Source organism: Vanellus vanellus (genome assembly GCF_965231255.1).
Source record: "Vanellus vanellus genome assembly, contig: HAP1_SCAFFOLD_89, whole genome shotgun sequence".
NCBI lineage: Eukaryota > Metazoa > Chordata > Aves > Charadriiformes > Charadriidae > Vanellus > Vanellus vanellus.
Genome location: NW_028126694.1, coordinates 439178 through 452893, shown reverse-complemented (window position 1 = coordinate 452893; position 13716 = coordinate 439178). Strand labels below are relative to the sequence as shown.

At 48.4% G+C, this 13716-nt stretch overlaps 2 protein-coding genes across 2 annotated transcripts; one reads left to right on the top strand and one right to left on the bottom strand.

Moving 5' to 3' along the window:
- Positions 1–772: 772 nt before the first annotated feature.
- Positions 773–1708, bottom strand: LOC309685869 (olfactory receptor 6E1-like; the record flags this gene model as incomplete). The annotated part of the gene is made up of 1 exon (XM_082501566.1): positions 773–1708. One exon carries the CDS (start codon positions 1706–1708, stop codon positions 773–775), a length of 936 nt encoding a protein of 311 aa, XP_082357692.1.
- Positions 1709–9103: 7395 nt separating this feature from the next.
- LOC309685861 (olfactory receptor 8A1-like) lies at positions 9104–10063 on the top strand (the record flags this gene model as incomplete). Its single annotated transcript, XM_082501559.1, has 1 exon — positions 9104–10063. The coding sequence occupies one exon, from the start codon at positions 9104–9106 to the stop codon at positions 10061–10063; it is 960 nt and encodes a 319-aa protein (XP_082357685.1).
- Between the last annotated feature and the right edge of the window lie 3653 nt (positions 10064–13716).

The following is a 13716-nucleotide window of genomic DNA, read 5'->3' as shown; positions in this document are numbered from 1 at the left end:
GAGAGATATAAACGTAGTTACAGACTTGGCTAAAGGAGATAATTAGACGACGGAAAGACAGGCAAACTTGTAACTCCCTGAAGCTCAAAGCAGCAGCTGGATAGGTGACAGGAATCTGAATGACCAAAGAGGAAGGGCAGGAGAAAAGTGGAGTGCAATAGAAAAGGCCTTTGTCGAGACAGTCTGCATCTGAAAAGCTGACTTTAGAAATGGTCATTGTATATAAACAGGTGATACATGTCTGAAAGTTGAGGGAAATTAAAACCACTTTATTAACAGGCAGAATAGTGGCAATGAAGTCACAGGGGAAGATCTATAATTCTGTGGAATGTAATTTTTGAAAGGTCATTGGATTTGTAGAGGTCTTGTGAGAGAGGACAATCAAGTGTTGGACCCAACTTTGAAGGAGGCCAAAAGTGCAGCTCAGGGAACTACTGGCCCAGAAAGCCAACCACATCCTGGGCTGCATCAAAAGGAGCGTACCCATAATGTGTCCTACAGCCCTAGGCAACAATCCCCGTAGTCCAAATGGTGATCCAGAGAGCTGCTCTCTGTGATTCATCTTGATGGGTTTACACCCCTGACATTGCTTGTGCCTTCTTCAGTTGCAGATGAGCTTCTTATCACTCAACCTAAAACAATCCAATGAGAACATAAATCTCCTGAGACATCTGCGTTTGGAGGTTATATGCATATTCATTGGTATTATTTAACATAGGAGAGCAGATCATTGGAGTTGCTGTCCAGAAAGGCATCATGATTGAGGGAAAAGCTATCGTGTTGCACGGGCAATGGCTTCATTCAGGGCCAGTATCACAGCCTTGTTTCTAAGACTGTAGATGAATGGATTTAAGAATGGGTACAGGACAGTGTTCAGCAAAGCTACCATTCTGTTTGCCTCCAAGGAAACATCTCCTGAAGGATGCACATAGAGAGCAATGCAGCTCCCGTATACAATGGCCAAGGTGGTGAGATGAGAAGAACATGTAGCAAAGGCCTTCTTCCTGCCGGAGGCTGCTGGGAGGTGTAGAATACAGGGAAGGATGCCTATGTAAAATGTCAGAGTTAAACATAAGGAACTGAGAACAACAAACGATAATAAAACCGAGTCTATTTTCCAAATCAGGCTGGTGTCAGAGCAGGACAATTTGAATAAGGGGGAGTTGTCACAAAAAAAATGATGGATCTTGTTTGAGCCACAGAAAGTCAGCTTGTAGAGGAGGACCGGACGGTAAGTCAAGAGTGTGATGCCCATGACCCAAGCAGCAAGAACCAGGTGGATGCAGAGCTGAGGCTTCACGATGGCAGTGTAACGCAAAGGCTGGCAGATGGCAACATAGCGGTCAAAGGACATGACAACAAGTAGAACAAACTCTGTACAGCCCAGGGCAAAATAGAAATAGGATTGGGCAAAGCAGCTGCTTAGTGAGATTGTTCTCCTACCAGAACCCAGGATCACAAACAATTTGATGCTCGTGGAGGACGTAAACCAGATTTCCAGGAAGGACAGGTTGCTGATGAAAAAGTACATGGGGGTTTGCAGGCGGTGATCCACACACACGAGGAAAATGATGGTTGTGTTCCCCATCACTGTTGTCAGGTATATGAGCAGAAGGACCAGAGAGAGAAATAGCTGTAGTCTTTGATCAAGCCCCGAGAAACCCTCGAGGATGAACTCAGTAACTGCAGTTTCATTTTCTGGTCCCATGCTGAATTTCAGTTCATCCTGCCGAGACAGGAACACGGCACAAAGCCAAGTGTGATAATTTCATGGTCTGGATGACCAGGTCTGTCCTTCCTCTTCTACGCCTTTGTTTTCCTGCAGTCTTCCTATAGAACACAGAGATAGTCCTCCAAGCATTTCTCACACCCTGGCTTTTATGTTTTACATTTCAGTTAGAGTCCCCAGAGTATTTGTCATCTTCTTTCTACCTTTTTCAAACACTCACAAAGGGTTCTTTCTGCAGAACAGAAGATTTTAAAGAGGCTTTTAGCCATTTCAGCCCATTCCTGGGAAATTCCAAATTCACTCAGACCTATTGCAAACATCTGTCATACCTATGTGCCAAACTCATCTCTTCTATTGCACAAATGCTAAACCATCAAATCAAATCAAATCAAATCAAATCAAATCAAATCAAATCAAATCAAATCAAATCAAATGTGTATGTTGAAAGCTCTTTTTTGTACTTTTCCGTACTTGCCTTTTTGGGCTAGGAATCCCTGAGGATTTGTTGATTTCAAACCAAGTAATATCAAGCACCTCTTTTGTAATCCCCTGCTCTCCTCCACAGATTCTTGTTCTCTTCTTGCTTTCTTCAGGAAAGGGGGAGTGGGTGGAATAGGGACCACATAGAACTTGTCTTCTTCCGTATTCTAAATAATGATTGAAATTTACCATGGTTCCACACACTCTGTCACACGGTCTCCTCTGACATTTGTCCGTGCTGAAATGCAGTGCTTTCCAAACAGCGGCTCATTGCTATTACTACCAAATGTCCTGACCTAAATGCAGGGCAAGAGAAGAGTGTCTGGAAGAGATTTGTAATCTTTCTTTGGCATGCCAGTTATGGGTTGGGAGGACCCAGCCTCTAGCATTTTCTTGTGTCTCCATTGACTGTAGAGGGAGCCTTGGGGAAACAAGTTCTCATAGGCACCTGCAACGAAGTACATGAAACTCATTATTCAAGTCTCAAATCTCTGACTCATTAACTTACTGTTGTTTTTTACATCAAAATACACATCTAACAGAAGGAAGCACAAGAAAAAATACATGCAATAAAGACTGATGTTTTTCCCTTCATCTTTGCATTTGCTTTTAGACATAGAAAGAAGCAGAGCAGATGACCCCCCCAAATTAGGATGATTCAAAATGGAAGGGGAGGAGAGGGAGGGGAGGAGACGGTGGGTTTGAAGCAGGGATGCAAAGCTTCTCCACAGCCTGTGTTGTCCCCGCAGGCTCTGTCCAGGGCAGAATGGGTAGCACTCACCCAAGGAGTAAAATGGGAAGTTCAGTATAGGGCGGTGCCCCATGCTTGCATGGACATTTGAGCTTAGGGCTCAGGCTTGTCTTAGAACCCAATCGCCCGGCTTGTTCTTTGCCTCTAGTCTGGCACAGGGGAATTTCTGCACTGGCTCTTGCCTGGAAAACTTTCTGAGGTTAAACCACTGGCTGGATGCGGCTCAGGCTCAGTCACCTACAGCAGGATGAGCATAGTGAGTCAGTGCAACAGAGGTCACAGTCCCAGTTTCCATTTTCTGGGTCAGTTCAAACACCCAAAGGGTTGTGTGTTCTTACTCTGTTGGGTGACACCTAAATTATCTGAAAATAAGAGGAGAGAGCAACGCTCATGTTTCATAGTAGCTGGAGCCCACGCGGGCTGCTCCCGGCAAAGGGACAATGCCGCAGAAGAAGCAGTCTCTACACTGGGCACAGAGGGTCCGATGGCATACAAGTTGGTGGGCTGAGCATGGATAGAGTTGTCATTGCCCAGCAGCTAAAGATAAGCATGGAGCACAACCAGGAGTTCGTAAGGACAGAATAGTATGAGGGGTTGCAAATGGCGCTGCAGCAAAGGAAACACATCCCAGCACATAGGTTAAACTCAGCTGGGCCCAGGAAGACAGAGGAGAAGGTCTGTGACTTGTAAGCAGCCACAGAGACTGCCAAACATGTTAGGGGAATGACCAAAGTGAATTAAATGGCCAAGAAGGACAAGATGCTGAGGAAGGGATCCATGGGGGTGTGGTATAGCGGCAGAGTCAAATGACGGCAATGGTGACTGCATTCCCCGTGACAGTGAGCAGATAAATCACCAGCAGCAGTGTGAAAAGGAGGACTTTCCACTCTGGAATGACTGGAAAGGTCTTCAGGAAAGATGTGGTATGGTTGTGAGGATCCATTTCTGTACCCAGTCAGTTGAACGCATGACAAGGGTAACTAATACCATGTTGTGTTTTTGACCCTTCCTTCCCTTTTCTTGGGCTTCCTCTTCCTTCTTGAAATGGGACACCAGAACTGCCCTCTGTAAGGATTCTGCTTTTCTCTGTGTTTTTACCCAGTGGCATGAAACAAATATTGATCCAGCCCACTTGTCTTCAGACTCAGGAAATGCCTCTCCAGCCTTGCTGGTTTGCATGGGTATTCTGGACTGCCAGCTAGGAACTGATATTTCTGGCAAAAGCTGTATGAATTCTGTTACATTTCTCATGGTGGTGTAGCTGGGCATCAAGCCTGTGCAAGTGTGCAGCCAGAGCACTTCAGTCATTAATCCCCTGGGTGGTCCAGGGACCCTCCCAACTCATCATCTACATCGACAAGAGGAGACACTGGTCTGAGAGAGGGGATTGACATGGAACCAAAGGATTGAGTTGAGTCACCCCCTTCAAAATTAACCAGCTCCAAAATGAGCCAAAATGAGTCACCTTCAAAATTAACTGCTGGACTTGGCAGTGTTAGGTTCACAGTTGGACTCGATGATCTTAAAGGCTTTTTCCAACCTCAATCACTCTATAATTCTATGATCATTTCAGAAGCATCTCTTCTACAGACCCACGCAGCCATTGCAAAAGTCTCCTTGCAATTTCCCTTTAAGCCTTCCCTTGACTAGGATGCCTACAGCACCATAATCCGTGTGTTGCTATATACGTACTGAAATCAGCACTCTCGGATAAGTCCCTGTTGTGTGTAGCCCTGGAAAACTCCTTTTGAGTGTAAAGGAAAACAGAACCAGCAGGAAAGTGGTTTGGCAACAAAATAGGAAAACAGAGCAAAGGGGGAAAAAGGGACCGTGTGAGTGGAAACAGGTTTCTAGTCAGCAGGCTTCTCTGATGGAGCCCTGCAGTAGCCTGTGTCCCGTGTTCTCATTGGAGCCGATTTCCAACTACCTTCTGTGCGGGCGCATCCTCTGTTCTTAGTGGGCATGTGTGAATGGCAGTGAACTTCAAGCTGGAATCACCGGTGAGGAGGATACGAGGTCTGTCTTCCAGCAACTGGAGCAGGGCTGCAAACATCCTGGACTCCAATGCCCGGGTGCAGGCAATGAGGAGACCATGAAGACCAGGGTCCAGCAGCTGGATAGAACCAGTGCCTAAGGCAGACCTGGGTCTTCTCCTAGAGAGACTCATGGGCTGGAGAAGGCTGACTGGCTCTCTCCTGCCCTCTGCACAAGGCTCACAGGGCCCTGCTGACCATAGACCTCAACGTTGCAAGAGCTGAGGAACTCATGGAGGAACAGCATGGTACAAATTGGCAAAATGGGCTTTGAGTCCTTGCCGGTCCTGGCTCTCCAGACTGTACCTGCACAGCTTGATCAGGACACGGTTCTTCAGCCGCCACCAGCATCAGGTAGGCACCAGTGAGGACCCTCAGCTCCCTTCAGTCAGGGGAGCGGTGTCTGTAAGCAAGTTGTCTTGTGGAAGAAAAAGGGGGCCAAGGTGTCTGGGAGTCACTATCAGAACCCAAGTGGGAAAGGAAAAATGCTCTTGTTTTTGACAGAAAATCTCATCTGGAGTCAAAGCGTGGGTCAGACCTTAACTAGAGCCAAGAGTGAACGTAAATATCATCCAGGAAAAAATTCCTTCATGTGCACTGGCTCAAACCAGATCACTCACAGAATCCCAGGATCACACCGGTAGGGTTTTGGAGGTGGTCTGTGGAGATTGTCTTGTCTCACCCACCTGCTAAACCCCCCTTCAGTTAATGTGCCTGAAGGGTGGTGGGATCTGCTCAGGGAAGGCTGCTCATGGGCCCCTCGTCCCCCCGCTCTGGCCTCACACACATCAAGAGCGACCAACAGCTGGGGCACATCTGGAGCAAGGCTTCATGTGTGATCAGAGATGGATCTGCAGAGACCCCCACCAGGAATGGCTGCAACCTTACAGTTACAAAAGGACTCTGCTTGTGAAGAAACCATTAGCCTTGGTAACTAGGTGGTTCCATTCTTATGATGCAGGTGGATGGAGACCTCTCTTATGAAGAAAGGTTGAGAGAGTTGGGGTTCTTCAGTCTGCAGAAGAGAAGGCTCCAGGGAGACCTTACAGTGGCCTTCCAGTACTTAAAGGGGGCCTACAAGAAAGCTGGAGAGGGACTTTTTACAAGGGCATGTAGTGATAGGACGAGGGGGAATGGCTTCAAACTGGAAAAGAGGAGATTTAGATTGGATATGGGAAAAGAAATTCTTCACTCTGAGGGTGGTGAGACACTGGCACAGGTTGCCCAGAGAAGCTGTGGCTGTTCCATCCCTTGAGGTGTTCAAGGCCAGGCTGGATGGGGCTTTGAGCAACCTGGACTGATGGAAGGTGCCCATGACAGGGGGTTGGAACAAGATGATTTTTAAGGTCCCTTCCAACTCTAACCATCCTAGGGTCTATGATTCTATAACCTGAAACGGGAGATTCTGACCTGGAACAGGAAGAACATCAGACAGACAGACACTGGAGCAAGTTGTCCAGGCAGGCTATGGAACGTCTACTCTTTGAAGTTTTCAAGACCCTACTGGGACACAGCCCTGACCACCAAGTCTGACTTCACTGGAGACAATGCTCTGTGCAATTGCTACCCTAAATGATGTCTCAGGGTCCTTCTCTCCCTTTGCACTCAGAGGAGAGACCTGAAGGGTCCACCTGTCATGAGGAGCAAGTCAGCAGAGCTTAACCTAAGTCAGCTCCCTTAACCTAAAGCTGGAGCCAAGCAGAACCCTGTGCACCATTCCTCTAGGAGGGTGGAGTCCTAACTGTCACTAGATCAGCAGCTGAGCTCACTTTAGCCCCCAGCAAGTGAAGCACCTTGACCTCTGGGGAAGGTTTGGGTTTCCTCTCTCCTTAAAGGGCAGAGCCTGGCACCCCTGTTGGGGACTTATCCTGTCCCACATTCCCAGTCTCCTTAGCTTGGAGGAAATCACTCCTCCCTCCCCAACAACCATTCGTGGAGTCTAGAAGGAGAAGCTGTGAGGAGCATCTCATTATAGTTCTGCTCTGTGAGCTGGAAGAGATCACGGCTCATTCCCCGGCTTGTTTCCCCACCTCCGAAGAGCACAGAGGTCCAAGGGAGGGCAGCTCAGGGCTTTTATCCCCCCGGGGCTTCACTTGCACAGGGCTCACTTGCTGTGACACAGAGAGTTGAGCTGCAGCAGGAACCTTCAGGAGCCTCTTCTATAAACCCGGGAGGCACTGCAGAGAAGGGGATATTCAGGTGCTGCTGAAGACTCTCAGAAGGAGATGGTGACAGGTGAGTGCAAGGACAGAGCAGTGACTAAGTCATGGGTCAGGGTCTGCAGGCAGAATTGGAAAGGGGAGGGTGGAATGGAGAAGAGGCAGGAGATAGCCCCCAGACCTTGCCTTTCATGCTCCATTCCCCTCAGAGGAAGGGCTGTGACATCCTGCTGGGGACTACAGGTAGGTGCTGGGTTTGCTGAGGTGGGTATCATTAATGTGCCAATGGCTCTTTGCACAGCGGCCACTAGGAAGTGGGACCATGTGTCTTGGTACAGCCCTGTCCTGCATGTCTTCTTCTTCCAGCTCACTCTTTCCTCTGGATACCCTCCCTGGGTCTTTGACACCACTGAACAGATACAGGCAGCGTGGTTGTCAGTGCAGAGACAGAGCTGCGGGGCATCAGCTGATGGGCACTCGGACACCTCCGTGGACATGAAGAGGTTGGAGAGGAGGGTATGGGGCCAGCGTGCCAACACACGTCCTTTAATGTCTCAACTCTTATTCTCTCTCTGTCTCTTTCTCCATCTTGCTTGTGTCTTAGGGCTTCACCTCAATGCCTCAGCTCTCTCACAGCTGTCTCTCAGCCATCCACATGGGGTGTGATTTACTGAGAGCACTGACTCTGGGGCACCCTCCCCATGGAAGCACCTTCTGGAACAATGCATCCCAGTGTAGGTGCGCTGAATCACTGAGTCAAAGGGCTCCTCCGTCCCAGGAACTCTCTGGGCTCACCAGGTGCCTGCCTTGGCCATCTCCAACTCTCTGTAAAATGTGTGAAGTTTGAGGCAGAGCATCATCAGGGACAGTGTTTTGTCTGACCCGAGTATTATGGAAGCCCAGAGAGGTGGTGTAGGCTTTCTCTTTCAGCCACAGGCGTTCCCTGGGCAGGCAACCAGGTGTGTATCAGGCATTTACTGGAAACGTGTGCTTCATGAGGATCCTTCTCTGCCTCAGCCCCCACTCACCCCCGGGACACTCTTGTGTCTTCACTGCAGTGCTGAACAGGGAGCCCTGAGCACTCAGGTGGCAATGCTGAGGTCCAGGTGCTGTGCTGCTGCAGGGAGGCAGCCCAAATGCACCCAGAAATGTAAGGTGAGGAGGAAGAGATGTCCAGCAAATGATCGTCACCCCTGTCCTTTTTGCCTCCTCCTTGTGCAACGTCGCTTTTCCTCATTTGGCTTAGAACCTCAGGGACCTCTTCTCTGGAATCCCGTTTTCCCCACCCTTCTCTCCCAAGTTCAAATCTGCTTGTGAGTCTCCTGTCTAACAGACCCTTTGCAGTGCCTTCAGCTACCAAGCTAGTAAGTTCTGGCCACTCTTGGTCAGTGGAAAGAGATGGACTGTCCAGGGACAGAATTGTGTCATCAGAAAGCAAATGTTTCAGGGAGTTGAGACCTCTAGCCCTCTTCAGTGTCCATTCTTCCTCAGTGGAAAGAAGCTGTCTATGGCACGATGCGTTCCCCTAAAGGCTTTTTTTGCATGATGGAGTTTTCCTCTCTGGCCCGTCTTTCTGTTGCTTGAAATTTGGCTAAAACCTATGCTGGGTACTCCTGGCAATAACTTCACGCATCACAATCTAATTGTGATCAAATGAACATTTTCTTTCATTCCACAGAAATAGGCACCTCGATGCGGCAACTCACCTCTCTAATCAAAGGAGATTCTTCAAAGAAGAGCAGTTTGGCCCTCTCAAAGAACCTTTTCTTGCCCTTTCGCCAGGAATAGTGCCCCTAAACCAAGTCGGAATTCAGTCAAATGGGGGAAAACCTCCATGTTATCTCTGGCAGTGACTTCTTCCCAGTTCATTTTCACAAAAAGCACAGAAACGCATGCCCTTCCCCAGGTTCCCTTCCTGCCTCATGGGGAAAAGAAGGTCCTACAGCACCTCATGGAGAAAGAGGAATGGGACAACCAGACCTCACCAGTGGTGTTCCTCCTGCTGGGATTGAGTAACGTCCCCAAGCTTCAGGTGCCTCTCTTCATCCTCTCTCTCATGATCTACATGGTGACCATGTTTGGCAACATCCTCGTTGTTGTGCTGGTGGTGGCACATCGGCATCTTCACACTCCCATGTACTTCTTCCTGTGGAATTTATCCAGTGTAGAAATCTGCTATACCTCCACTATCCTGCCCAGGCTGCTGGCCAGCTTCCTAACCAGGGACAGAACCATTTCTGCTCAAGGCTGCATGACGCAGTTCTTTTTCTTTGGCTGTTTTGCAGGTGCTGAGTGCTATCTGCTGGCCACCATGTCCTATGATCGGTACTTGGCCGTATGTCAACCCCTGCTCTATGCAAGCCTCATGAACTGGAAGCTCTGTCTCCAGCTGGCGGCTGGGTCCTGGCTAGCAGGATTACTGATGTCTACCATAGTCACTGGACAATTTTCCAAGTTACCCTTCTGTGGTCCCAATGCAATTGATCACTTCTTCTGTGATTTTGCCCCGTTGCTAGAGCTCGCTTGCAGTGACACCACCGTGCTTAGACTGGTGACTTTCATAATCTGTTTTCTGGATGTAGTCGTCCCGTTTGTAGTCACTTTGGTATCCTACATCTGCATCATAGCTGCGATCCTGAGGATCCCCACCACCATGGGGAGGCAGAAGGCCTTCTCCACCTGCTCCTCTCACCTCATGGTGGTCACTGTTTTCTATGGCACCCTCGTCGTTGTCTATATGATACCCAGGACAGCCTCACTGAGGCAGCTCAATCAAGTGCTCTCCTTTTTCTACACCATCCTCACGCCCATGGTCAATCCTCTCCTCTACAGCCTGCGGAACAGGGAGGTCAAGGGGGCTCTAGGAAATGCACTCAGAAAAACTGTGGCCTGCGTCGAGAGCTCATACTAGTTGAGATCCACCAGGAAGACACAGGTTGTGGGTCTCCTTTGACCAAGCATGGACAATTCGTAAGTGCATATTTTGTGTCCCAGGTCCATCTTTAGAAGTGCAGAATCTGTGGACTGGTTGTGGAATGAGAAGTGGGAGAGATGAATTTGTGTCTTAAAGAAATACAGGTCTGGTGTTGAAGAGTGTCAAATCTTCCCTGGCTTGCTTCCTTCTTTAAAGTAAACACGATTGTGATCCTGCAGGTGGGAGCTGTGAAATGCCACACCTGCCCAGGAGTGGGAGAAAACTTACGCTAAACATGCTGTTTCCTCTTCCGTTACCCAGCCAAGCTGAGGGCTGCCATTCTTGCATGCCTGGGACTCCTCAGGGCACCTCCCTATTGGCAGTGAGAAGTGGGCGGCTGAATCAAGCCCCGCTAGTGGACACGTCTAAATCCCAGTAGATGCATGCCAGCCCTCGTGTTCTCTGGGCTTCCTAGCAGAGGACAACTGTGAAAGCTAGTCTGACAGGGTCACACACCTCCGCCCTCCCTCCCCCCGAAAAGAAAAACCAAGATCCATCTTCAGAAGAAAGGCAAACAAGCTGGGTCTTGGCTTCCCAATGTTTGAACACAGCAATCATCACTTTCCCCCTTCTTTCCTCCTCCTAATCTGCCTCCCCCTCTCCGACCCTCCTCTCCCAATGTCTTTACTTTTTTGTTTCCCACTGGCTGACTGAGGTATGGCAAACTCAGTCCTCCTGTTTTCTTCTTTCTTGCATGAGAGAACAAGGTCAGCTCATGAGGCTTGACTGACTACACACACCCCCAGCAGCGGGCGTGCCCCATTTCCTGCCCTGAGGCACGCACACAAGATGGAAATGTCTCCATCATCCCTGATTTGCGCAAGGGCCTTCGGCCCTGACATACTGCCACAACACGCTTATTCCTCCTCCAAGCACAGACGAAAATTCCTTCCCACTTCCAGGCTCAAATCACAGTTGCAAGAATTTGCTGCCCTTCAGAAGAGGCCTTGAGCTTCTTGGATCTTCTTGGTGCTCATGGCAATGTTCTTGGCTGCCTCCAGGGTTGATGGGCTTCTTGTCTATAGCAAGGACATTATGACAAACTTTTAGGAAATGTTTGCTTTTCTGTCATTCCGACATATAGAAAGAGTAGACATAGAAAAGAGTGAAATACACGGAAATGGATGCTGAGCTAAGGGACAGTAAGAACCAGGTGAGACACCCCCATAGCTGTGGCTTCCTGGCAAGAAGTCCATCCTGCAAAAGGGCTCCAGCCTCTGCCGCTCTGGAGTGGGGAATCAGCAGTGTCCATGCCACCTGGGGACTCAAACAGTGCCTTTTGAAAGACCACCCTTCCTCTGAACTGCTTTGGATTTGTTCTTGAGGATGGGGTATCACGGCTCACGCTGCAAATACTGATTTCACTGGCACTGCCCAGAGCAGCTGTCCAAGATGCAAACTGCTGCATTTAGATTTAGGCAGATTAATGTTTGTGGGTGACTTTGGATTGTTTTTTTGTGATTGGTGGGGCTTTTGTTTGTTTAGTTTTGGGGGAGGGTGTTACTTTTTTTAGATACTGATAGGGAACTCACACAACCGCCTGAAGGATTGTTGGAGGATTACTGACAGAAGGCCCAGCATTTCTTGCATCTCAAGACATGAGATGCCAGAGGCCAAGGGAAAGATGTTTTGGGCACTACCTTGGGATTTGGGGAACAGATACTCGCTCCCCTCTCGCAACACCCTGCTCTCCTCAGTGAGGGCTGTGAGAAACTCTGCCAACCAGGTCTGAACTCACATTTGTCTCAGGTAACTTATGTCTAACTGCAGCCAATGTGGTCCAGCCAGCTCAGGATTTGAGTTTCCATTGGAGGACAAATCATTTCAATTCACACTTCTTTTCCATCTTCACTCTGACACTGAATGTTGTGTGACACAACTGTCCTGGCTCTCCGGGCAGGATGGGCAAAAGTTTGATACCTGAACGGGAACTTTTGCCCTTGCTGGAAATAGGAACGCAGCAGGCTCGAGCCAAGAGACCCAAGAAACAAAACTTCCCATAGGGCCAACTAATGAAAACGTGCCACAGGCTGTGGGACCTTCTCTTTACTGACAGAGAATTAGTGAGTCTAGAAAATACAGCTTCACCTATTTTTCCCTTTCTTGTAACTTGGTTCTCAGAATTTATGTAGAATAGAATCATGGAATCATAGAATCATGGAATCATAGAATCATAAAATCATGGAATCGTTTAGGTTGGAAGGGACCTTTAGGATCATCGAGTCCAACTGTTAACCAAGTCCACCACTAAACCATGTCCCTCAGCACCATCCCAACATGTCTTTTCAATACCTCCAGGGATGGTGACTCAACCCCTTCCCGGGTAGCCTGGTCCGATGCTTGATAACCCTCTCAGTCAAGACGTTTTTTCCTAATGTCTAATCTAAATCTCCCCCAGTGCAACTCAAGCCCAATTCCTCTTGTCATATCGTTTGTTACTTGGTAGAAGAGACCAAGCCCCACCTGGCTACAACCTCCTTTCAGGTAGTTGTAGAGAGCAATAAGGTCTCCCCTCAGCGTCCTTTTCTCCAGGTTAAAAACCCCCAGTTCCTTCAGACACTTTGAATCTGCTTTGCCACTTTGAAACTGTCTCTGAAAAACTAGCTCAGGATACGTTTTTTATATTTGATTGAGCCCCAATTAATGTGCTGCATTTAAGTGAGTTTCCATACCTGGAGCAGCTTTGCACAATGTCTGCTCAAAGAGGAGAAATAGCTCAGCCTGCAGTTGGAAATGGGTGAAGCTGGGGGCAATAAATGTGTTGCTTCAGATAATATTTGGTACGCATAAAATACAAAAAGGTTGTGAAGGTGAATGGGCAGGAAAGAAACGGAAAACTGGTCACCCAGTGGAGCTGTGCAAGAGGAGGATGGAGCTGTACATAACATGAGGCCATGCAAGTGGGATCAGCATGAAGAGAAGACAACTTTTGTAGGGAAGATGTTGCAAGGGAGTACCTTGACACCTTGACTTCGCCCAACTGCAAAACAGAGTTTGGGCATAGGGCAGAAGTGACGGGCAGAGGTGTCCTGTGCTAAAAGGACTTCTCTGAGAGAAGGCTTGTGGGATTTTCGTTGCAGAGATTTGAGGCAGTCCTTTCAAGATCTAAGGTGGCTGAGCTTTGGAAAGAAGGAAGAATCAGAATGCATCTCAAGGATAGTTTGGAATTAGTTGTACTATCTTTTCTCTCTCCTATAATGTAAAGATTACAATAGTGTCCTTAAGTCATCCATGCTCCATATCTTTGTTCCCTCCTTTTATGAAGAGAGGGAGGTGGAATAGGGGAGTAGTTTCTCAGGCCAACGGATAGATCCCAGGTTAGTGAAAGGGCACAAAGGCAGGCAAATCGGTGATCACACCAGAAGATTACCTGCGTTTCCATTCTCGGAAGTCCGAGCTGTGCAGCAGAGAGCTCAGAGCTGCCTTCATCTGCCCCGCATTCCAGCATGGAAAATGAAACTAATCTAGTCCAAAGGTTGGGTTTGATTCTCTTCACATCCTAAAGCACCACATGGGGCCGGAGACAGGCAGGACACTGAAAGAGGAATCACACTTCCCCACTTCCCTGGACAAAATCTTAGGTGCTTGTG